The sequence below is a fragment of the Solanum stenotomum genome, chromosome 5 (genome assembly GCF_019186545.1).
Source record: "Solanum stenotomum isolate F172 chromosome 5, ASM1918654v1, whole genome shotgun sequence".
NCBI lineage: Eukaryota > Viridiplantae > Streptophyta > Magnoliopsida > Solanales > Solanaceae > Solanum > Solanum stenotomum.
This window is the reverse complement of record NC_064286.1, coordinates 5,838,410-5,860,898: the sequence shown is the minus strand read 5'-3', so window position 1 is coordinate 5,860,898 and position 22,489 is coordinate 5,838,410. Positions and strand designations below refer to the sequence as shown.

Below are 22,489 nucleotides of genomic sequence, written 5' to 3'. Positions count from 1 at the left end.
ATCAGTGGCTAATCCCTAGCTATATTTTAGCTTGGGAAGTTCTTAGCCAAATAAAATTTAATTTTTAGCGGAAATTAATACGATCTTGGTGCTCCTTTTCTTGTGGTACATCAAGAGGTTCATCATATCGTTTTGACTAGGCACGAAGTTTAAGAAAGAAAGATTTTTTTTTGAAACTTATGGTATAAAATAAGTCAGAAATTAGTGTGATTATAAATCATTTTATTAAGGATAAAATTATCAGTTTAAAGTTAAATTATTACTACTAAATATAAAAATATATCATTCTTTTTAGGACTGAGCGAAAAGAAAAGTAGGTTGAGATTTAGGAATATTACTACTAGTAAATTCAAGAGAAATTTGAATACAACCATCAAGTAGTATATTTTTATTCATCATCCATTTAACATTGGGAGGCACAAAAAGAGCAAGAAGACAATCTGTCACACATAGTACTCTTTATATGCCATATTATCAATTACCGTACACGGAAGCATTTGGCCTTGGCTCGAAATCTTTTTCTTGTTTGAGATCAACTTTGTCATTATCACGATAATTAGATACATTTGGTTTTGGCTCGAAATCTTTTTCTTGTTTGAGATCAACGTTGTCATCATCATGATAACTACATACATTTGGCCTTGGCTCGAAATCTTTTTCTTGTTTGAGACCAACGTTCTCATCATCATGATAACTAGATACATTTGGCTTTGGCTCGAAATCTTTTTCTTGTTTGAGACCAACGTTGTCATCATCATGATAACAAGATAAATTTGGCCTTCGCTCGAAATCTTTTTCTTTTTGAGACCAACGTTGTCATCATCATGATAACCAGATACATTTGGCCTTGGCTCGAAATCTTTTTCTTGTTTGAGACCAACATCATCATCTTGATAACCAGATACATTTGGCCTTGGCTCGAAATCTTTTTCTTGTTTGAGACCAATATCATCATCATGATAACCAGATGCATTTGGCCTTGGCTCGAAATTCTTTTCTTGTTTGAGACCATCCTCATCATTATGGTAACTAGATACATTAGGAATTGGCTCAAAAGATGATTTGTGACGATCGATTTTCTCTTTATGTGGCTGAGGCATAAGATGTTGGATTGCTTTAGGCATTGGCTCATCTTTCATCACATCTCTCCAGTATTCTCCAGGGTCTTTTCTTGCATCAGTGTACTGCCCAAAAGTGGAAAAAAATTGTTTAATCCCAAGCTATATGTATGGATTAATTAATTCTTTATGAGTACATAGTTCATACACGGCATAATATATGAACATACATTAAAAACTTAGTCTAAGCAGACTCGTAAGTACTCCAATTTTGAAAGTACATGTACATCAATCTAGACATTACAACTTGGTCTCAACTGTTAAATAAACAATCCAACCCATCCTCGTTGCGTCTAGTAGACACTCAACTTTAATGTGATACATATATTCTGAAGGTGTCTACATGACCAATAATTTGTAAGTTGGAATGTTCAAAATTGAAGTGTTTACATGAAATAATGTCAAAATTGAGTGTATGTTCCTGTATTAGTGGAATTTAAAGAAATTTCAGAAATATACCAATATTCATGTTATATATATAGATGAATGATTCTTGTAAGTAGATTAATTAAGTCCCTAACTAACTGGGCTAAAGCTGCTAGGTAATTTGTTGAAAAATTAATCAAATGTCAATTATGCTAGCTAATTAAAAAGTAAAAATGGATTCTTTTTAACTAGACTTGTAATCATGATGTTCGAAGCCAAGGTACGTACACCTTTACTGATTCTACGAAATATCTATCGTCTTCCACTAACAACATATATCAAATAACTTTATTCAGAACAACTGAGAACACATACCAGGGCAAGTGAAAAGAGCAGGATGAGAGCAATATGTGATTTTGTAACTTTAAAAGCTGTTGTAATTGATGTTTGCTTAATCACTTTGATGCATAGATAAGCTTTATATATAGACAGGTTGGGATATAATAATAATAATAATAATAATAATAATAATAATAATATGATTGTAATTATAATAAAACCATATTATAATACAGTTAAATAACAAGGTTCAATTATACATTAAAAGTTTGGGGGTTCTAAATTTCCTTATAAAAAAGAGAGAGGGTGTTAGAACCCACAACTCTAGCGCGAAAATCATTTCCACGGTCTCTTCCGTAGCAGTGAACCGTCAGTCAATTTTATTAGGGGTTCACAAGTTAATATACATGTATATATTTATTTAATTTTCTAGTACATATACAAGATCTACAGTAAAGGCTAAAACAATTGGATTCGTCTGAACCCACAAATTCCTACCTAACTCTGCCAATATTAAATTCAAATGACTCATGCACACATGTTATTGATGTTTAATGTTTTTCTTAATCACTTTGATGGATATAGAGTAAGCATTATAGATAGGTAAATACATTATGATACTCTATTCGTTTTAATTCATTTATTTAATTTTAATTTAATATAAAGTTTTAAAAGTATAAAAAGAACTTTTGAATCTTATGATTTCAAACTAAACATATGTAGAATGTATGAAAAAATATGTCATTAGAAAAGTTAGAATTAAATAGTTACCAATTTTTTTATTTCTTAAACAGATTAAAAATAAAAACAAGACAAAATAGATTGAAACAATCAAATAATTATTAAGGATCTGAAAAATACTCCAACTTTGGTCGAAATTGTTGTTACGATACCAAACTTTATAAAGGACCTTTTACTCTCAGCACTATTTAACAGTGTATTTTAAAGGTATATATGTGCCCACCTGGACACGTTACTATTTATAATGATGCAATATTTAGGATGTTCACGTGGACGCATATATAACATTAAAATATATATTAAATAATACATGAGATAAAATGTTCTTTCCAAAATTTGATATTATTCAATAATTTCCATCAAAGTTAAAATATATTTCAAACCTTTTTCTCTATTATAATTATAATAACACCATATTGCAGGCAACACGCTGTTGATGTCAAGATCAACATGAGTAACACACTCCGGTTCGCAAGACCAAGTAATTAAGGATTTTTGGTACATCCAATCATATGTCTATATCATCCATAAAAATAGTTTTTTTTATAATTGAAAATATCATCATTAAAAGTAGTTTTTTTAATTGAAAATATCACTAGTTTTCGTCAATTTATCTATATCATGCAAATTGTCGAGAGTATTTTTCAGAATTTCAAATATCTACATCAATATATCTGCTTCATGTAACAAATATATATTTAGTAGTTCAATGTCTATATATGCCTTGAAGGTGCTTTAGAGATGTTTTCCGGTTGATAATTTGGTCTCATTCAATAAAAGAGTTTTTAATCAAATAATGAAACTTAACATGGGTAAAATATTAATAACATCGATAAACATTTATCAAATATATGGTTTTTCTGAGGCTGACTAAAAAAATGTATCACATAAATTGGGGTAGAAAAATATATAAGAATACTTTTTAGTATGATTTGTTGGCCTCGTGCTAGCATAGGGCATTGCATCTAGTAGTACCAACATTATTCCTAATCGTTTTCCCTCCAAGGATTATGATTTAATTAGGGATTCAATCAGTGGCTAATCCCTAGCTATGTTTAAGCAAGGGAAGTTCTTAGCCAAATCAAATTTAATTTTTAGCGGAAATTAATACGATCTTGGTGCTCATTTTCTTGTGGTAAATCAAGAGGTTCATCATATCATTTTGACTAGGAACGAAGTTTAAGAAAGAAAGAATTTTTTTTGAAACTTATGGTATAAAATAAGTCAGAAATTAGTGTAATTATAAATCATTTTATTAAGGATAAAGTTATCATTTTAAAGTTAAATTATTACTACTAAATATAAAAATATATCATTCTTTTTGGGACTGAGCGAAAAGAAAAGTAAGTTGAGATTTAGGAATAATACTACTATTAAATTCAAGAGATATATGAATACTACCATCAAGTAGTATATTTTTATTCATAATCCATTTAACATTGGGAGGCACAAAAAGAGCAAGAAGACAATCTGTCACACATAGTACTCTTTATATGTCATATTATCAATTACGGTACACGGAAGCATTTGGCCTTGGCTCGAAATCTTTTTCTTGTTTGAGACCAACGTTGTCATCATCACGATAATTAGATACATTTGGCCCTGGCTGGAAAATTTTTTCTTGTTTGAGACCAACGTTGTCATCATCATGATAACTAGATACATTTTGCCTTGGCTCGATATCTTTTTCTTGTTTGAGACCAACATCATCATCTTGATAACCAGATACATTTGGCCTTGGCTCGAAATCTTTTTCTTGTTTGAGACCAATATCATCATCATGATAACCAGATGCATTTGGCCTTGGCTCGAAATCCTTTTCTTGTTTGAGACCATCCTCATCATTATGGTAACTAGATACATTAGGAATTGGCTCAAAAGATGATTTGTGACGATCGATTTTCTCTTTATGTGGCTGAGGCATAAGATGTTGGATTGCTTTAGGCATTGGCTCATCTTTCATCACATCTCTCCAGTATTCTCCAGGGTCTTTTCTTGAATCAGTGTACTGCCTAAAAGTGGAAAAAAATTGTTTAATCCCAAGCTATATGTATGGATTAATTAATTCTTTATGAGTATATAGTTCATACACGGCATAATATATGAACATACATTAAAAAGTTAGTCTAAGCAGACTCGTAAGTACTCCAATTTTGAAAGTACATGTACATCGATCTAGACATTACAACTTGGTCTCAACTGTTAAATAAACAATCCAACCCATCCTCGTTGTGTCTAGTAGACACTCGACTTTAATGTGATACATATATTCTGAAGGTGTCTACATGACCAATATTTTGTAAGTTGGAATGTTCAAAATTGAAGTGTTTACATGAAATAATGTCAAATTTGAGTGTATGTTCCTTTATCAGTGGAATTTAAAGAAATTTCAGAAATATACCAATATTAATGTTATATATATAGATGAATGATTGTTGTAAGTAGATTAATTAAGTCCCTAACTAACTGGGCTAAAGCTGCTAGGTAATTTGTAGAAGAATTAATCAAATGTCAATTATGCTAGCTAATTAAAAAGTAAAAATGGATTCTTTTTAACTGGACTTGTAATCATGATGTTCGAAGCCAAGTTACGTACACCTTTACTGATTCTACGAAATATCTATCGTCTTTCACTAACAACATATATCAAATAGCTTTATTCAGAACAACTAAGAACACATACCAGGGCAAGTGAAAAGAGCAGGATGAGAGCAATATGTGATTTCATAACTTTAAAAGCTGTTGTAATTGATGTTTGCTTAATCACTTTGATGCATAGATAAGCTTTATATATAGACAGGTTGGGATATAATAATAATAATAACAATAATAATAATAATAAAAATAATAATATGATTGTAATTATAATAAAACCATATTATAATACAGTTAAATAATAAGGTTCAATTATACATTGAAAGTTTGGGGGTTCTAAATTTCCTTATAAAAAAGAGAGAGGGGGTTCGAACCCACAACTCTAGCGTGAAAATCATTTCCACGGTCTTTTCCGTAGCAGTGAACCGTCAGTCAATTTTATTAGGGGTTCACAAGTTAATATACATTTATATATTTATTTAATTTTCTAGTACATATACAAGATCTACAGTAAAGGCTAAAACAATTGTATTTGTCTGAACCCACAAATTCCTACCTAACTCTGCCAATATTAAATTCAAATGACTCATGCACACATGTTATTGATGTTTAATGTTTTTCTTAATCACTTTGATGGATACAGAGTAAGCATCATAGATAGGTAAATACATTATGATACTCTATTCGTTTTAATTCATTTATTTAATTTTAATTTAATATAAAGTTTTAAAAGTATAAAAAGAACTTTTGAATCTTATGATTTCAAACTAAACATATGTAGAATGTATGAAAAAATATGTCATTAGAAAAGTTAGACTTAAATAGTTACCAATTTTTTTATTTCTTAAACAGATTAAAAATAAAAACAAGACAAAATAGATTGAAACTATCAAATAATTATTAAGGATTTGAAAAATACTCCAACTTTGGTCGAAATTGTTGTTACGATACCAAACTTTATGGAGGACCTTTTACTCTCAGCACTATTTAATAGTGTATTTTAAAGGTATATATGTGCCCACGTGGACACGTTACTATTTATAATGATGCAATATTTAGGATGTTCACGTGGACGCATATATACCATTAAAATATATATTTAATAATACATGAGATAAAATGTTCTTTCCAAAATTCGATATTATTCAATAATTTCGATCAAAGTTAAAATATATTTCAAACCATTTTCTTTATTATAATTATAATAACAACATATTGCAGGCAACACGCTATTGATGTCAAGATCAACATGAGTAACAACTTCCGGTTCGCAAGACCAAGTAATTAAGGATTTTTGGTACATCCAATCATATGTCTATATCATCCATAAAAATAGTTTTTTTTATAATTGAAAATATCATCATTAAAAATAGTTTTTTTAATTGAAAATATCACTAGTTTTCGTCAATTTATCTATATCATGCAAATTGTCGAGAGTATTTTTCAGAATTTCAAATATCTTCATCAATATATCTGCTTCATGTAACAAATATATATTTAGTAGTTCAATGTCTATTTATGCCTTGAAGGTGCTTTAGAGATGTTTTCCGGTTGATAATTTGGTCTCATTCAATAAAAGAGTTTTTAATCAAATAATGAAACTTAACATGGGTAAAATATTAATAACATCGTTAAACATTTATCAAATATATAGTTTTTCTGAGGCTGACTAAAAAAATGTATCACATAAATTGGGGTAGAAAAATATATAAGAATACTTTTTAGTATGATTTGTTGGCCTCGTGCTAGCATAGGGCTTTGCATCTAGTAGTACCAATATTACTCCTAACCGTTTTCCCTCCAAGGATTATGATTTAATTAGGGATTCAATCAGTGGCTAATCCCTAGCTATGTTTTAGCAAGGGAAGTTCTTAGCCAAATCAAATTTAATTTTTAGCGGAAATTAATACGATCTTGGTACTCATTTTCTTGTGGTACATCAAGAGGTTCATCATATCGTTTTGACTAGTCACGAATTTTAAGAAAGAAAGATTTTTTTTTTAAACTTATGGTATAAAATAAGTCAGAAATTAGTGTGATTATAAATTATTTTATTAAGAATAAAATTATCATTTTAAAGTTAAATTATTACTCCTAAATATAAAAATATATCATTCTTTTTGGGACTGAGCGAAAAGAAAAGTAAGTTTTTAGGAATAATACTACTATTAAATTCAAGAGAAATTTGAATACAACCATCAAGTTGTATATTTTTATTCATCATCCATTTAACATTGGGAGGCACAAAAAGAGCAAGAAGACAATCTGTCACACATAGTACTCTTTATATGCCATATTATCAATTACGGTACACGGAAGCATTTGGCCTTGGCTCGAAAGCTTTTTCTTGTTTGAGACCAACGTTGTCATCATCACGATAATTAGATACATTTGGCCTTGGCTCGAAATTTTTTTCTTGTTTGAGACCAACGTTGTCATCATCATGATAACTAGATACATTTGGCCTTGGCTCGAAATCTTTTTCTTGTTTGAGACCAATATCATCATCATGATAACCAGATGCATTTGGCCTTGGCTCGAAATCCTTCTCTTGTTTGAGACCATCCTCATCATTATGGTAACTAGATACATTAGGAATTGGCTCAAAAGATGATTTGTGACGATCGATTTTCTCTTTATGTGGCTGAGGATAAGATGTTGGATTGCTTTAGGCATTGGCTCATCTTTCATCACATATCTCCAGTATTCTCCAGGGTCTTTTCTTGCATCAGTGTACTGCCCAAAAGTGGAAAAAAATTGTTTAATCCCAAGCTATATGTATGGATTAATTAATTCTTTATGAGTACATAGTTCATACACGGCATAATATAAGAACATACATTAAAAAGTTAGTCTAAGCAGACTCGTAAGTACTCCAATTTTGAAAGTACATGTACATCGATCTAGACATCACAACTTGGTCTCAACTGTTAAATAAACAATCCAACCCATCCTCGTTGTGTCTAGTAGACACTCGACTTTAATGTGATACATATATTCTGAAGGTGTCTACATGACCAATATTTTGTAAGTTGGAATGTTCAAAATTGAAGTGTTTACATGAAATAATGTCAAATTTGAGTGTATGTTCCTGTATCAGTGGAATTTAATGAAATTTCAGAAATATACCAATATTCATGTTATATATATAGATGAATGATTCTTGTAAGTAGGTTAATTAAGTCCCTAACTAACTGGGCTAAAGCTGCTAGGTAATTTGTAGAAGAATTAATCAAATGTCAATTATGCTAGCTAATTAAAAAGTAAAAATGGATTCTTTTTAACTGGACTTGTAATCATGATGTTCGAAGCCAAGTTACGTACACCTTTACTTATTCTACGAAATATCTATCGTCTTTCACTAACAACATATATCAAATAGCTTTATTCAGAACAACTGAGAACACATACCAGGGCAAGTGAAAAGAGCAGGATGAGAGCAATATGTGATTTCATAACTTTAAAGCTGTTGTAATTGATGTTTGCTTAATCACTTTGATGCATAGATAAGCTTTATATATAGACAGGTTGGGATATAATAATAATAATAATAATATAATAATAATAATAATAATATGATTGTAATTATAATAAAACCATATTATAATACAGTTAAATAACAAGGTTCAATTATAAATTAAAAGTTTGGGGGTTCTAAATTTCCTTATAAAAAAGAGAGAGGGGGTTCGAATCCACAACTCTAGCGTGAAAATCATTTCCACGGTCTCTTCCGTAGCAGTGAACCGTCAGTCAATTTTATTAGGGGTTCACAAGTTAATATACATGTATATATTTATGTAATTTTCTAGTACATATACAAGATCTACAGTAAAGGCTAAAACAATTGGATTCGTCCGAACCCACAAATTCCTACCTAACTCTGCCAATATTAAATTCAAATGACTCATGCACACATGTTATTGATGTTTAATGTTTTTCTTAATCACTTTGATGGATATAGAGTAAGCATTATAGATAGGTAAACACAATATGATACTCTATTCGTTTTAATTCATTTATTTAATTTTAATCTAATATAAATTTTTAAAAGTATAAAAAGAACTTTAGAACTTTTGAATCTTATGATTTCAAACTAAACATATGTAGAATGTATGAAAAAATATGTCATTAGAAAAGTTAGAATTAAATAGTTACCAATTTTTTTTTATTTCTTAAACAGATTAAAAATAAAAACAAGACAAAAAAGATTGAAACTATCAAAATAATTATTAAGGATCTGAAAAATACTCCAACTTTGGTCGTAATTGTTGTTACGATACCAAACTTTATGGAGGACCTCTCAGCACTATTTAATAGTGTATTTTAAAAGTATATATGTGCCCTCGTGGACACGTTACTATTTATAATGATGCAATATTTAGGATGTTCACGTGGACGCATATATACCATTAAAATATATATTAAATAATACATGAGATAAAATGTTCTTTCCAAAATTCGATATTATTCAATAATTTCGATCAAAGTTAAAATATATTTCAAATCTTTTTCTCTATTATAATTATAATAACACCATATTGCAGGCAACAAACTATTGATGTCAAGATCAACATGAGTAACACACTCCGGTTCGTAAGACCAAGTAATTAAGGATTTTGGGTACATCCAATCATATGTCTATATCATCCATAAAAATAGTTTTTTTTTTTATAATTGAAAATGTCATCATTAGAAATAGTTTTTTTTAATTGAAAATATCACTAGGTTTCGTCAATTTATCTATATCATGCAAATTGTCGAGAGTATTTTTCAGAATTTCAAATATCTTCATCAATATATCTGCTTCATGTAACAAATATATATTTAGTAGTTCAATGTCTATATATGCTTTAAAGGTGCTTTAGAGATGTTTTCCGGTTGATAATTTGGTCTCATTCAATAAAAGAGTTTTTAATCAAATAATGAAACTTAACATGGGTAAAATATTAATAACATCGTTAAACATTTATCAAATATATGGTTCTTCTGAGGCTGACTAAAAAAATATATCACATAAATTGGGGCAGAAAAATATATAAGAATAATTTTAGTATTATTTGTCGGCCTCGTGCTAGCATAGGGCTTTGCATCTAGTAGTACCAATATTACTCCTAATCGTTTTCCCTCCAAGGATTATGATTTAATTAGGGATTCAATCAGTGGCTAATCCCTAGCTATGTTTTAGCAAGGGAAGTTCTTAGCCAAATCAAATTTAATTTTTAACGGAAATTAATACGATCTTGGTGTTCATTTTCTTGTAGTACATCAAGAGGTTCATCATATCGTTTTGACTAGGCACGAAGTTTAAGAAAGAAAGATTTTTTTTTGAAATTTATGGTATAAAATAAGTCAGAAATTAGTGTGATTATAAATCATTTTATTAAGGATAAAATTATCATTTTAAAGTTAAATTATTTCTACTAAATATAAAAATATATCATTCTTTTTGAGACTGAGCGAAAAGAAAAGTAAGTTGAGATTTAGGAATAATACTACTATTAAATTCAAGAGAAATTTGAATACAACCATCAAGTAGTATATTTTTATTAATCATCCATTTAACATTGGGAGGCACAAAAAGAGCAAGAAGACAATCTGTCAAACATAGTGCTCTTTATATGCCATATTATCAGTTAAGGTACACGGAAGTATTTGGCCTTGGCTCGAAATCTTTTTTTTGTTTGAGATCAACGTTGTCAACATCACGATAATTAGATACATTTGGCCTTGGCTCGAAATTTTTTTCTTGTTTGAGACCAACGTTGTCATCATCATGATAACTAGATACATTTGGCCTTGGCTCGAAATCTTTTTCTTGTTTGAGACCAACATCATCATCTTGATAACCAGATACATTTGGCCTTGGCTCGAAATCTTTTTCTTGTTTGAGACCAATATCATCATCATGATAACCAGATGCATTTGGCCTTGGCTCGAAATCCTTTTCTTGTTTGAGACCATCCTCATCATTATGGTAACTAGATACATTAGGAATTGGCTCAAAAGATGATTTGTGACGATCGATTTTCTCTTTATGTGGCTGAGGCATAAGATGTTGGATTGCTTTAGGCATTGGCTCATCTTTCATCACATCTCTCCAGTATTCTCCAGGGTCTTTTCTTGCATCAGTGTACTGCCCAAAAGTGGAAAAAAATTGTTTAATCCCAAGCTACATGTATGGATTAATTAATTCTTTATGAGTACATAGTTCATACACGGCATAATATATGAACATACATTAAAAAGTTAGTCTAAGCAGACTCGTAAGTACTCCAATTTTGAAAGTACATGTACATCAATCTAGACATTACAACTTGGTCTCAACTGTTAAATAAACAATCCAACCCATCCTCGTTGCGTCTAGTAGACACTCNTATCAGTGGAATTTAATGAAATTTCAGAAATATACCAATATTCATGTTATATATATAGATGAATGATTCTTGTAAGTAGATTAATTAAGTCCCTAACTAACTGGGCTAAAGCTGCTTGGTAATTTGTAGAAAAATTAATCAAATGTCAATTATACTAGCTAATTAAAAAGTAAAAATGGATTCTTTTTAACTAGACTTGTAATCATGATGTTCGAAGCCAAGTTACGTACACCTTTACTGATTCTACAAAATATCTATCGTCTTCCACTAACAACATATATCAAATAGCTTTATTCAGAACAACCGAGAACACATACCAGGGCAAGTGAAAAGAGCAGGATGAGAACAATATGTGATTTCATAACTTTAAAAGTTGTTGTAATTGATGTTTGCTTAATCACTTTCATGCATAGATAAGCTTTATACATAGACAGGTTGGGATATAATAATAATAATAATAATAATAATAATAATAATAATAATAATAATAATAATAATAATATGATTGTAATTATAATAAAACCATATTATAATACAGTTAAATAACAAGGTTCAATTATAAATTAAAAGTTTGGAAGTTCTAAATTTCCTTATAAAAAAGAGAGAGGGGGTTCTAACCCACAACTCTAGCGTGAAAATCATTTCCACGGTCTCTTTCGTAGCAGTGAACCGTCAGTCAGTTTTATTATTTTGAAACTATCAAAATAATTATTAAGGATCTGAAAAATACACCAACTTTAGTCGAAATTGTTGTTACGATACCAAACTTTATGGATGACATTTTACCCCCAACACTATTTAATAGTGTATTTTAAAGGTATATATGTGCCCGCATGTACACGTTACTATTTATAATGATGCAATATTTAGGATGTTCACGTGGACGCATATATACCATTAAAATATATATTAAATAATACATGAGATAAAATGTTCTTTCTAAAATTCGATATTATTAAATAATTTCGATCAAAGTTAAAATATATTTCAAACCTTTTTCTCTATTATAATTATAATGACACCATATTGCAGGCAACACACTATTGATGTCAAGGTCAACATGAGTAACACACTCCGGTTCGTAAGATCAAGTAATTAAGGATTTTTGGTACATCCAATCATATGTCTATATCATCCATAAAAATAGTTTTTTTTTTTTATAACTGAAAATGTCATCATTAAAAATAGTTTTTTTTAATTGAAAATATCACTAGGTTTCATCAATTTATCTATATCATGCAAATTGTCGAGAGTATTTTTCAGAATTTCAAATATCTTCATCAATATATCTGCTTCATGTAACAAATATATATTTAGTAGTTCAATGTCTATATATGCCTTGAAGGTGCTTTATAGATGTTTTCCGGTCGATAATTTGGTCTCATTCAATAAAAGAGTTTTTAATCAAATAATGAAACTTAACATGGGTAAAATATTAATAACATCGTTAAACATTTATCAAATATATGGTTCTTCTGAGGCTGACTAAAAAAATGTATCACATAAATTGGGGCAGAAAAATATATAAGAATACTTTTAGTATTATTTGTTGGCCTCGTGCTAGCATAGGGCTTTGCATCTAGTAGTACCAATATTACTCCTAATCGTTTTCCCTCCAAGGATTATGATTTAATTAGGGATTCAATCAGTGGCTAATCCCTAGCTATGTTTTAGCAAGGGAAGTTCTTAGCCAAATCAAATTTAATTTTTAACGGAAATTAATACGATCTTGGTGTTCATTTTCTTGTAGTACATCAAGAGGTTCATCATATCGTTTTGACTAGGCACGAAGTTTAAGAAAGAAAGATTTTTTTTTGAAATTTATGGTATAAAATAAGTCAGAAATTAGTGTGATTATAAATCATTTTATTAAGGATAAAATTATCATTTTAAAGTTAAATTATTTCTACTAAATATAAAAATATATCATTCTTTTTGAGACTGAGCGAAAAGAAAAGTAAGTTGAGATTTAGGAATAATACTACTATTAAATTCAAGAGAAATTTGAATACAACCATCAAGTAGTATATTTTTATTAATCATCCATTTAACATTGGGAGGCACAAAAAGAGCAAGAAGACAATCTGTCAAACATAGTGCTCTTTATATGCCATATTATCAGTTAAGGTACACGGAAGTATTTGGCCTTGGCTCGAAATCTTTTTTTTGTTTGAGATCAACGTTGTCAACATCACGATAATTAGATACATTTGGCCTTGGCTCGAAATTTTTTTCTTGTTTGAGACCAACGTTGTCATCATCATGATAACTAGATACATTTGGCCTTGGCTCGAAATCTTTTTCTTGTTTGAGACCAACATCATCATCTTGATAACCAGATACATTTGGCCTTGGCTCGAAATCTTTTTCTTGTTTGAGACCAATATCATCATCATGATAACCAGATGCATTTGGCCTTGGCTCGAAATCCTTTTCTTGTTTGAGACCATCCTCATCATTATGGTAACTAGATACATTAGGAATTGGCTCAAAAGATGATTTGTGACGATCGATTTTCTCTTTATGTGGCTGAGGCATAAGATGTTGGATTGCTTTAGACATTGGCTCATCTTTCATCACATCTCTCCAGTATTCTTTAGGGTCTTTTCTTGCATCAGTGTACTGCCCAAAAGTGGAAAAAAATTGTTTAATCCCAAGCTATATATATGGATTAATTAATTCTTTATGAGTACATAGTTCATACACGGCATAATATATGAACAGACATTAAAAAGTTAGTCTAAGCAGACACGTAAGTTTCCAATTTTGAAAGTACATGTACATTGATCTAGACATCACAACTTGGTCTCCACTGTTAAATAAACAATCCAACCCATCCTCGTTGTGTCTAGTAGACATTCGACTTTAATGTGATACATATATTCTGAAGGTGTCTACATGACCAATATTTTGTAAGTTGGAATGTTCAAAATTGAAGTGTTTACATGAAATAATGTCAAATTTGAGCTTATGTTTATGTATCAGTGGAATTTAAAGAAATTTCATAAATATATCAATATTCATGTTATATATATAGATGAATGATTCTTGTAAGTAGATTAATTAAGTCCCTAACTAATTCGGCTAAAGCTGCTAGGTAATTTGTAGAAAAATTAATCAAATGTCAATTATGCTAGTTAATTAAAAAGTAAAAATGGATTCTTTTTAATTAGACTTGTAACCACGATGTTCGAAGCCAATTTACGTACAAGTTTACTGATTCAACGAAATATCTATCATCTTCCACTAATAATATATATCAAATAACTTTATTCAGAACAACTGAGAACACATACCAGGGCAAGTGAAAAGAGCAGGATGAGAGCAATATGTGATTTCATAACTTTAAAAGTTGTTGTAATTGATGTTTGCTTAATCACTTTGAAGCATAGATAAGCTTTATACATAGACAGGTTGGGATATAATAATAATAATAATAATAATAATAATAATAATAATAATAATATAATAATAATAATAATATTAATAATAATAATAATAATAATAATAATATGATTGTAATTATAATAAAACCATATTATAATACAGTTTAATAACAAGGTTCAATTGTAAATTAAAAGTTTGAGGATTCTAAATTTCCATATAAAAAAGAGAGAGGGGGTTCGAACCCACAACTCTAGCGTGAAAATCATTTTCACGGTCACTTCCGTAGCAGTGAACTGTCAATCAATTTTATTAGGGGTTCACAAGTTAATATACATGTATATATTTATTTAATTTTCTAATACAAATACAAAATCTACTGTAAAGGCTAAAACAATTGTATTTGTCCGAACTCACAAATTCCTACCTAACTCTGCCAATATTAAATTCAAATGACTCATGCACACATGTTATTGATGTTTAATGTTTTCCTTAATCACTTTGATGGATATAGAATATGCATTATAGATAGGTAAATACAGTATGATACTCTCTTCGTTTTAATTTATTTATTTAATTTTAATTTAATATAATGTTTTAAAAGTATAAAAAGAACTTTTGTATCTTATGATTTTAAACTAAACATATGTAGAATGTATGAAAAAATATGTCATTAGAAAATTTCGAATTAAATAGTTACCAATTTTTTTATTTCTTAAATAGATTAAAAATATAAATAAGACAAAATAAATTGAAACTATCAAAATAATTATTAAGGGACTGAAAAATACTCCAACTTTGGTCGAAATTGTTGTTACGATACCAAACTTTATGGATGACATTTTACCCCCAGCACTATTTAATAGTGTATTTTAAAGGTATATATGTGCCCACGTGGACACGTTACTATTTATAATGATGCAATATTTAGAATATTCACGTGCACGCATATATACCATTAAAATACATATTAAATAGTACAGGAGGTAAAATGTTCTTTCCAAAATTTGATATTATTCAATAGTTTCGATCAATGTTAAAATATATTTCAAACCTTTTTCTTTATTATAATTATAATAACAACATATTGCAGGCAACACGCTATTGATGTCAAGATCAACAAGAGTAACACACTCCGGTTCGCAAGACCAAGTAATTAAGGATTTTTGGTACATCCAATCATATGTCTATGTCATTCATAAAAATGGTTTTTTTTTTTTTTATAATTGAAAATATCATCATTAAAAATAGTTTTTTTAATTGAAAATATCACTAGTTTTCGTCAATTTATCTATATCATGCAAATTGTCGAGAGTATTTTTCGGAATTTCAAATATCTTCATCAATATATCTGCTTCATGTAACAAATATATATTTAGTAGTTCAATGTCTATATTTACCTTGAAGGTGCTTTAGAGATGTTTTCCGGTTGATAATTTGGTCTCATTCAATAAAAGAGTTTTTAATCAAATAATGAAACTTAACATGGGTAAAATATTAATAACATCATTAAACATTTATCAAATATATGGTTCTTCTGAGGCTGGCTAAAAAAATGTATCACATAAATTGGGGTAGAAAAATATATAAGAATACTTTTTAGTATGATTTGTTGGCCTCGTGCTAGCATAGGGCTTTGCATCTAGTAGTACCAATATTACTCCTAATCGTTTTCCCTCCAAGGATTATGATTTAATTAGGGATTCAATCAGTGGCTAATCCCTAGCTATGTTTTAGCAAGGGAAGTACTTAGCCAAATCAAATTTAATTTTTAGCGGAAATTAATACGATCTTGGCGCTCATTTTCTTGTGGTACATCAAGAGGTTCATCATATCGTTTTGACTAGGCACGAAGTTTAAGAAAGAAAGATTTTTTTTTGAAACTTATGGTATAAAATAAGTCAGAAATTAGTGTGATTATAAAATATTTTATTAAGAATAAAATTATCATTTTAAAGTTAAATTATTACTACTAAATATAAAAATATATCATTCTTTTTAGGACTGAACGAAAAGAAAAGTAAATTGAGATTTAGGAATAATACTACTATTAAATTCAAGAGAAATTTGAATACAACCATCAAGTTGTATATTTTTATTCATCATCCATTTAACATTGGGAGGCACAAAAAGAGCAAGAAGACAATCTGTCACACATAGTACTCTTTATATGTCATATTATCAATTACGGTACACGGAAGCATTTGGCCTTGGCTCGAAATCTTTTTCTTGTTTGAGACCAACGTTGTCATCATCACGATAATTAGATACATTTGGCCCTGGCTGGAAAATTTTTTCTTGTTTGAGACCAACGTTGTCATCATCATGATAACTAGATACATTTTGCCTTGGCTCGATATCTTTTTCTTGTTTGAGACCAACATCATCATCTTGATAACCAGATACATTTGGCCTTGGCTCGAAATCTTTTTCTTGTTTGAGACCAATATCATCATCATGATAACCAGATGCATTTGGCCTTGGCTCGAAATCCTTTTCTTGTTTGAGACCATCCTCATCATTATGGTAACTAGATACATTAGGAATTGGCTCAAAAGATGATTTGTGACGATCGATTTTCTCTTTATGTGGCTGAGGCATAAGATGTTGGATTGCTTTAGGCATTGGCTCATCTTTCATCACATCTCTCCAGTATTCTCCAGGGTCTTTTCTTGCATCAGTGTACTGCCCAAAAGTGGAAAAAAATTGTTTAATCCCAAGCTATATGTATGGATTAATTAATTCTTTATGAGTACATAGTTCATACACGGCATAATATATGAACATACATTAAAAAGTTAGTCTAAGCAGACTCGTAAGTACTCCAATTTTGAAAGTACATGTACATCGATCTAGACATCACAACTTGGTCTCAACTGTTAAATAAACAATCCAACCCATCCTCGTTGTGTCTAGTTGTCGCTAGACTTTAATGTGATACATATATTCTGAAGGTGTCTACATGACCAATATTTTGTAAGTTGGAATGTTCAAAATTGAAGTGTTTACATGAAATAATGTCAAATTTGAGTGTATGTTCCTGTATCAGTGGAATTTAAAGAAATTTCAGAAATATACCAATATTCATGTTATATATATAGATGAATGATTCTTGTAAGTAGATTAATTAAGTCCCTAACTAACTGGGCTAAAGCTGCTACGTAATTTGTAGAAGACTTAATCAAATGTCAATTATGCTAGCTAATTAAAAAGTAAAAATGGATTCTTTTTAACTAGACTTGTAATCATGATGTTCGAAGCCAAGTTACGTACACCTTTACTGATTCTACGAAATATATCTCGTCTTTCACTAACAACATATATCAAATAGCTTTATTCAGAACAACTGAGAACACATACCAGGGCAAGTGAAAAGAGCAGGATGAGACCAATATGTGATTTCATAACTTTAAAAGCTGTTGTAATTGATGTTTGCTTAATCACTTTGATGCATAGATAAGCTTTATATATAGACAGGCAGGGATATAATAATAATATGATTGTAATTATAATAAAACCATATTATAATACAGTTAAATAACAAGGTTCAATTATAAATAAAAAGTTTGGGGGTTCTAAATTTCCTTATAAAAAAGAGAGGGGGTTCAAACCCACAACTCTAGCGTGGAAATCATTTCCACGGTCTCTTCCGTAGCAGTGAACCGTCAGTCAATTTTATTAGGGGTTCACTAGTTAATAGACATGTATATATTTATTTAATTTTCTAGTACATATACAAGATCTACAGTAAAGGCTAAAACAATTGGATTCGTCCGAACCCACAAATTCCTATCTAACTCTGCCAATATTAAATTCAAATGACTCATGCACACATGTTATTGATGTTTAATGTTTTTCTTAATCACTTTGATGGATATAGAATAAGCATTATAGATAGGTAAATACATTATGATACTCTCTTTGTTTTAATTAATTTATTTAATTTTAATTTAATATAATGTTTTAAAGGTATAAAAAGAACTTTTAAATCTTATGATTCAAACTAAACATATGTAGAATGTATGAAAAAATATGTCATTAGAAAAGTTAGAATTAAATAGTTACCAATTTTTTTATTTCTTAAACATACTAAAAATAAAAATAAGACAAAATAAATTGAAACTATNTTAGAAAAGTTAGAATTAAATAGTTACCAATTTTTTTATTTCTTAAACATACTAAAAATAAAAATAAGACAATATAAATTGAAACTATCAAAATAATTATTAAGTATCTGAAAAATACTCCAACTTTGGTCGAAATTGTTGTTACGATACCAAAATTTATGGAGGACCTTTTACTCTCAGCACTATTTAATAGTGTATTTTAAAGGTAAATATGTGCCCGCATGGACACGTTACTATTTATAATGATGCAATATTTAGGATGTTCACGTGGACGCATATATACCATTAAAATATATATTAAATAATACATGAGATAAAATGTTGTTTCCAAAATTCGATATTATTCAATAATTTTGATCAAAGTTAAAATATATTTCAAACCTTTTTCTCTATTATAATTATAATAACACCATATTGCAGGCAACACACTATTGATGTCAAGATCAACATGAGTAACACACTCCGGTTCGTAAGACCAAGTAATTAAGGATTTTTGGTACATCCAATCATATGTCTATATCATCCATAAAAATAGTTTTTTTTTTTTATAATTGAAAATGTCATCATTAAAAATAGTTTTTTTTAATTAAAAATATCACTAGGTTTCGTCAATTTATCTATATCATGCAAATTGTCGAGAGTATTTTTCGGAATTTCTAATATCTTCATCAATATATCTGCTTCATGTAACAAATATATATTTAGTAGTTCAATGTATATAAATGCCTTGAAGGTGCTTTAGAGATGTTTTCCGGTTGATAATTTGGTCTCATTCAATAAAAGAGTTTTTAATCAAATAATGAAACTTAACATGGGTAAAATATTAATAACATCGTTAAACATTTATCAAATATATGGTTTTTCTGAGGTTGACTAAAAAAATGTATCACATAAATTGGGGTAGAAAAATATATAAGAATACTTTTTAGTATGATTTGTTGGCCTCGTGCTAGTATAGGGCATTGCATCTAGTAGTACCAATATTATTCCTAATCGTTTTCCCTCCAAGGATTATGATTTAATTAGGGATTCAATCAGTGGCTAATCCCTAGCTATGTTTTAGCAAGGGAAGTTCTTAGCCAAATCAAATTTAATTTTTAGCGGAAATTAATACGATCTTGGTGCTCATTTTCTTGTGGTACATCAAGAGGTTCATCATATCGGTTTGACTAGGTACGAAGTTTAAGAAAGAAAGATTTTTTTTGAAACTTATGGTATAAAATAAGTCAGAAATTAGTGTGATTATAAATCATTTTATTAAGGATAAAGTTATCAGTTTAAAGTTAAATTATTACTACTAAATATAAAAATATATTATTCTTTTTGGGATTGAGCGAAAAGAAAAGTAAGTTGAGATTTAGGAATAATACTACTATTAAATTCAAGAGAAATTTGAATACAACCATCAAGTAGTATATTTTTATTCATCGTCCATTTAACATTGGGAGGCACAAAAAGAGCAAGAAGACAATCTGTCACACATAGTACCCTTTATATGCCATATTATCAATTACGGTATACAGAAGCATTTGGTCTTGGCTCGAAATTTTTTTCTTGTTTGAGACCAACGTTATCATTATCACGATAATTAGATATATTTGGCCTTGGCTCGAAATCTTTTTCTTGTTTGAGACCAACGTTGTCATCATCATGATAACTAGATACATTTGGCCTTGGCTCGAAATATATTTCTTGTTTGAGATCAACATCATCAACTTGATAACCAGATACATTTGGCCTTGGCTCGGAATCTTTTTCTTGTTTGAGACCAATATCATCATCATGATAACCAGATGCATTTTTGGCTCGAAATCCTTTTCTTGTTTCAGACCATCCTCATCATTATGGTAACTAAATACATTAGGAATTGGCTCAAAAGATGATTTGTGACGATCGATTTTCTCTTTATGTGGTTGAGGCATAAGATGTTGGATTGCTTTAGGCATTGGCTCATCTTTCATCACATCTCTCCAGTATTCTCCAGGGTCTTTTCTTGCATCAATGTACTGCCCAAAATTGGAAAAAAATTGTTTAATCCCAAGCTATATATATGGATTAATTAATTCTTTATGAGTACATAGTTCATACACGGCATAATATATGAACATACATTAAAAAGTTAGTCTAAGCAGACACGTAAGTTTCCAATTTTGAAAGTACATGTACATCGATCTAGACATCACAACTTGGTCTCAACTGTTAAATAAACAATCCAACCCATCCTCATTGTGTCTAGTAGACACTCAGCTTTAATGTGATACATATATTCTGAAGGTGTCTACATGACCAATATTTTGTAAGTTGGAATATTCAAAATTGAAGTGTTTACATGAAATAATGTTAAATTTGAGCGTATGTTTATGTATCAGTGGAATTTAAAGAAATTTCATAAATATATCAATATTCATGTTGCATATATAGATAAATGATTCTTGTAAGTAGATTAATTAAGTCCCTAACTAACTGGGCTAAAGCTGCTAGGTAATTTGTAGAAAAATTAATCAAATGTCAATTATGCTAGCTAATTAAAAAGTAAAAATGGATTCTTTTTAATTAGACTTGTAATCATGATGTTCGAAGCCAATTTACGTACACCTTTACTGATTCGACGAAATATCTATCGTCTTCCACTAACAACATATATCAAATAACTTTATTCAGAACAACTGATAACACATATCAGGGCAAGTGAAAAGAGCAGGATGAGAGCAATATGTGATTTCATAACTTTAAAAGCTGTTGTAATTGATGTTTGCTTAATCACTTTGATGCATAGATATGCTTTATATATTGACAGGTTGGGATATAATAATAATAATAATAATAATAACAATAATAATAATAATAATAATAATATGATTGTAATTATAATAAAACCATATTATAATACAGTTAAATAACAAGGTTCAATTATAAATTAAAAGTTTGAGGGTTCTAAATTTCCTTATAAAAAAGCGAGAGGGGGTTCGAACCCATAATTCTAGCGTGAAAAGCATTTCCACGGTCTCCCTTAGCAGTCAACCGTCAATCAATTTTATTAGGGGTTCACAAGTTAATATACATATATATATATTTATTTAATTTTCTAGTACAAATACAAGATCTACAGTAAAGGCTAAAACAATTGAATTCGTCCGAACCCACAAATTCCTACCTAACTCTGCCAATATTAAATTCAAATGACTCATGCACACATGTTATTGATGCTTAATGTTTTTCTTAATCATTTTGATGGATATAGAATAAGCATTATAGATAGGTAAATACATTATGATGCTCTATTCGTTTTAATTCATTTATTTAATTTTAATTTAATATAAAGTTTTAAAAGTATAAAAAGAACTTTTGAATCTTATGATTTCAAACTAAACATATGTAGAATGTATGAAAAAATATGTCATTAGAAAAGTTAGAATTAAATAGTTATTAATATTTTTATTTCTTA

General features: G+C 29.2%; 6 protein-coding genes and 1 pseudogene across 6 annotated transcripts; all 7 read right to left on the bottom strand.

Moving 5' to 3' along the window:
* Nucleotides 1-474: 474 nt before the first annotated feature.
* LOC125865493 (organ-specific protein S2-like) lies at nucleotides 475-3,076 on the bottom strand. The gene is made up of 4 exons (XM_049545688.1): nucleotides 3,067-3,076; nucleotides 1,860-1,915; nucleotides 779-1,184; nucleotides 475-728 (listed from the first exon to the last, which is right to left on the bottom strand). Exons 1-4 carry the CDS (start codon nucleotides 3,074-3,076, stop codon nucleotides 475-477), a joined length of 726 nt encoding a protein of 241 aa, XP_049401645.1.
* An 898-nt stretch (nucleotides 3,077-3,974) lies between these two features.
* Nucleotides 3,975-5,318, bottom strand: LOC125866039 (organ-specific protein P4-like). The gene is made up of 2 exons (XM_049546325.1): nucleotides 5,248-5,318; nucleotides 3,975-4,572 (listed from the first exon to the last, which is right to left on the bottom strand). Exons 1-2 carry the CDS (start codon nucleotides 5,290-5,292, stop codon nucleotides 4,069-4,071), a joined length of 549 nt encoding a protein of 182 aa, XP_049402282.1. The 5' UTR covers nucleotides 5,293-5,318; the 3' UTR covers nucleotides 3,975-4,068.
* A 2,009-nt stretch (nucleotides 5,319-7,327) lies between these two features.
* LOC125866043 (organ-specific protein S2-like) lies at nucleotides 7,328-8,615 on the bottom strand (annotated as a pseudogene).
* A 2,173-nt stretch (nucleotides 8,616-10,788) lies between these two features.
* LOC125866037 (organ-specific protein P4-like) lies at nucleotides 10,789-11,931 on the bottom strand. The gene is made up of 2 exons (XM_049546323.1): nucleotides 11,851-11,931; nucleotides 10,789-11,292 (listed from the first exon to the last, which is right to left on the bottom strand). Exons 1-2 carry the CDS (start codon nucleotides 11,893-11,895, stop codon nucleotides 10,789-10,791), a joined length of 549 nt encoding a protein of 182 aa, XP_049402280.1. The 5' UTR covers nucleotides 11,896-11,931.
* A 1,720-nt stretch (nucleotides 11,932-13,651) lies between these two features.
* Nucleotides 13,652-14,874, bottom strand: LOC125866042 (organ-specific protein P4-like). Its single transcript, XM_049546327.1, has 2 exons — nucleotides 14,830-14,874; nucleotides 13,652-14,155 (listed from the first exon to the last, which is right to left on the bottom strand). The coding sequence occupies exons 1-2, from the start codon at nucleotides 14,872-14,874 to the stop codon at nucleotides 13,652-13,654; spliced, it is 549 nt and encodes a 182-aa protein (XP_049402284.1).
* A 2,224-nt stretch (nucleotides 14,875-17,098) lies between these two features.
* On the bottom strand, nucleotides 17,099-18,322 carry LOC125866040 (organ-specific protein P4-like). The gene is made up of 2 exons (XM_049546326.1): nucleotides 18,278-18,322; nucleotides 17,099-17,602 (listed from the first exon to the last, which is right to left on the bottom strand). Exons 1-2 carry the CDS (start codon nucleotides 18,320-18,322, stop codon nucleotides 17,099-17,101), a joined length of 549 nt encoding a protein of 182 aa, XP_049402283.1.
* Nucleotides 18,323-20,550: 2,228 nt separating this feature from the next.
* LOC125866038 (organ-specific protein P4) lies at nucleotides 20,551-21,769 on the bottom strand. Its single transcript, XM_049546324.1, is given in 3 exon segments — nucleotides 20,551-20,846; nucleotides 20,849-21,050; nucleotides 21,719-21,769. Coding segments are annotated over 3 exon segments (549 nt in total).
* Between the last annotated feature and the right edge of the window lie 720 nt (nucleotides 21,770-22,489).

Excerpts from the sequence above, each read along its gene's own strand:
- LOC125865493 (XM_049545688.1), bottom strand. Across the intron at positions 1,185-1,859 it reads TGCTCTTTTCACTTGCCCTG|TACACTGATGCAAGAAAAGA; the intron begins GTATGTGTTCTC and ends ACTTTTGGGCAG. Across the intron at positions 729-778 it reads GAAAAAGATTTCGAGCGAAG|AAAAAGATTTCGAGCCAAAG; the intron begins GCCAAATTTATC and ends GTCTCAAACAAG.
- LOC125866039 (XM_049546325.1), bottom strand. The coding sequence starts at position 5,292 with ATGAAATCACATATTGCTCTCATCCTGCTCTTTTCACTTGCCCTG. Across the intron at positions 4,573-5,247 it reads TGCTCTTTTCACTTGCCCTG|TACACTGATTCAAGAAAAGA; the intron begins GTATGTGTTCTT and ends ACTTTTAGGCAG.
- LOC125866037 (XM_049546323.1), bottom strand. The coding sequence starts at position 11,895 with ATGAAATCACATATTGTTCTCATCCTGCTCTTTTCACTTGCCCTG. Across the intron at positions 11,293-11,850 it reads TGCTCTTTTCACTTGCCCTG|TACACTGATGCAAGAAAAGA; the intron begins GTATGTGTTCTC and ends ACTTTTGGGCAG.
- LOC125866042 (XM_049546327.1), bottom strand. The coding sequence starts at position 14,874 with ATGAAATCACATATTGCTCTCATCCTGCTCTTTTCACTTGCCCTG. Across the intron at positions 14,156-14,829 it reads TGCTCTTTTCACTTGCCCTG|TACACTGATGCAAGAAAAGA; the intron begins GTATGTGTTCTC and ends ACTTTTGGGCAG.
- LOC125866040 (XM_049546326.1), bottom strand. The coding sequence starts at position 18,322 with ATGAAATCACATATTGGTCTCATCCTGCTCTTTTCACTTGCCCTG. Across the intron at positions 17,603-18,277 it reads TGCTCTTTTCACTTGCCCTG|TACACTGATGCAAGAAAAGA; the intron begins GTATGTGTTCTC and ends ACTTTTGGGCAG.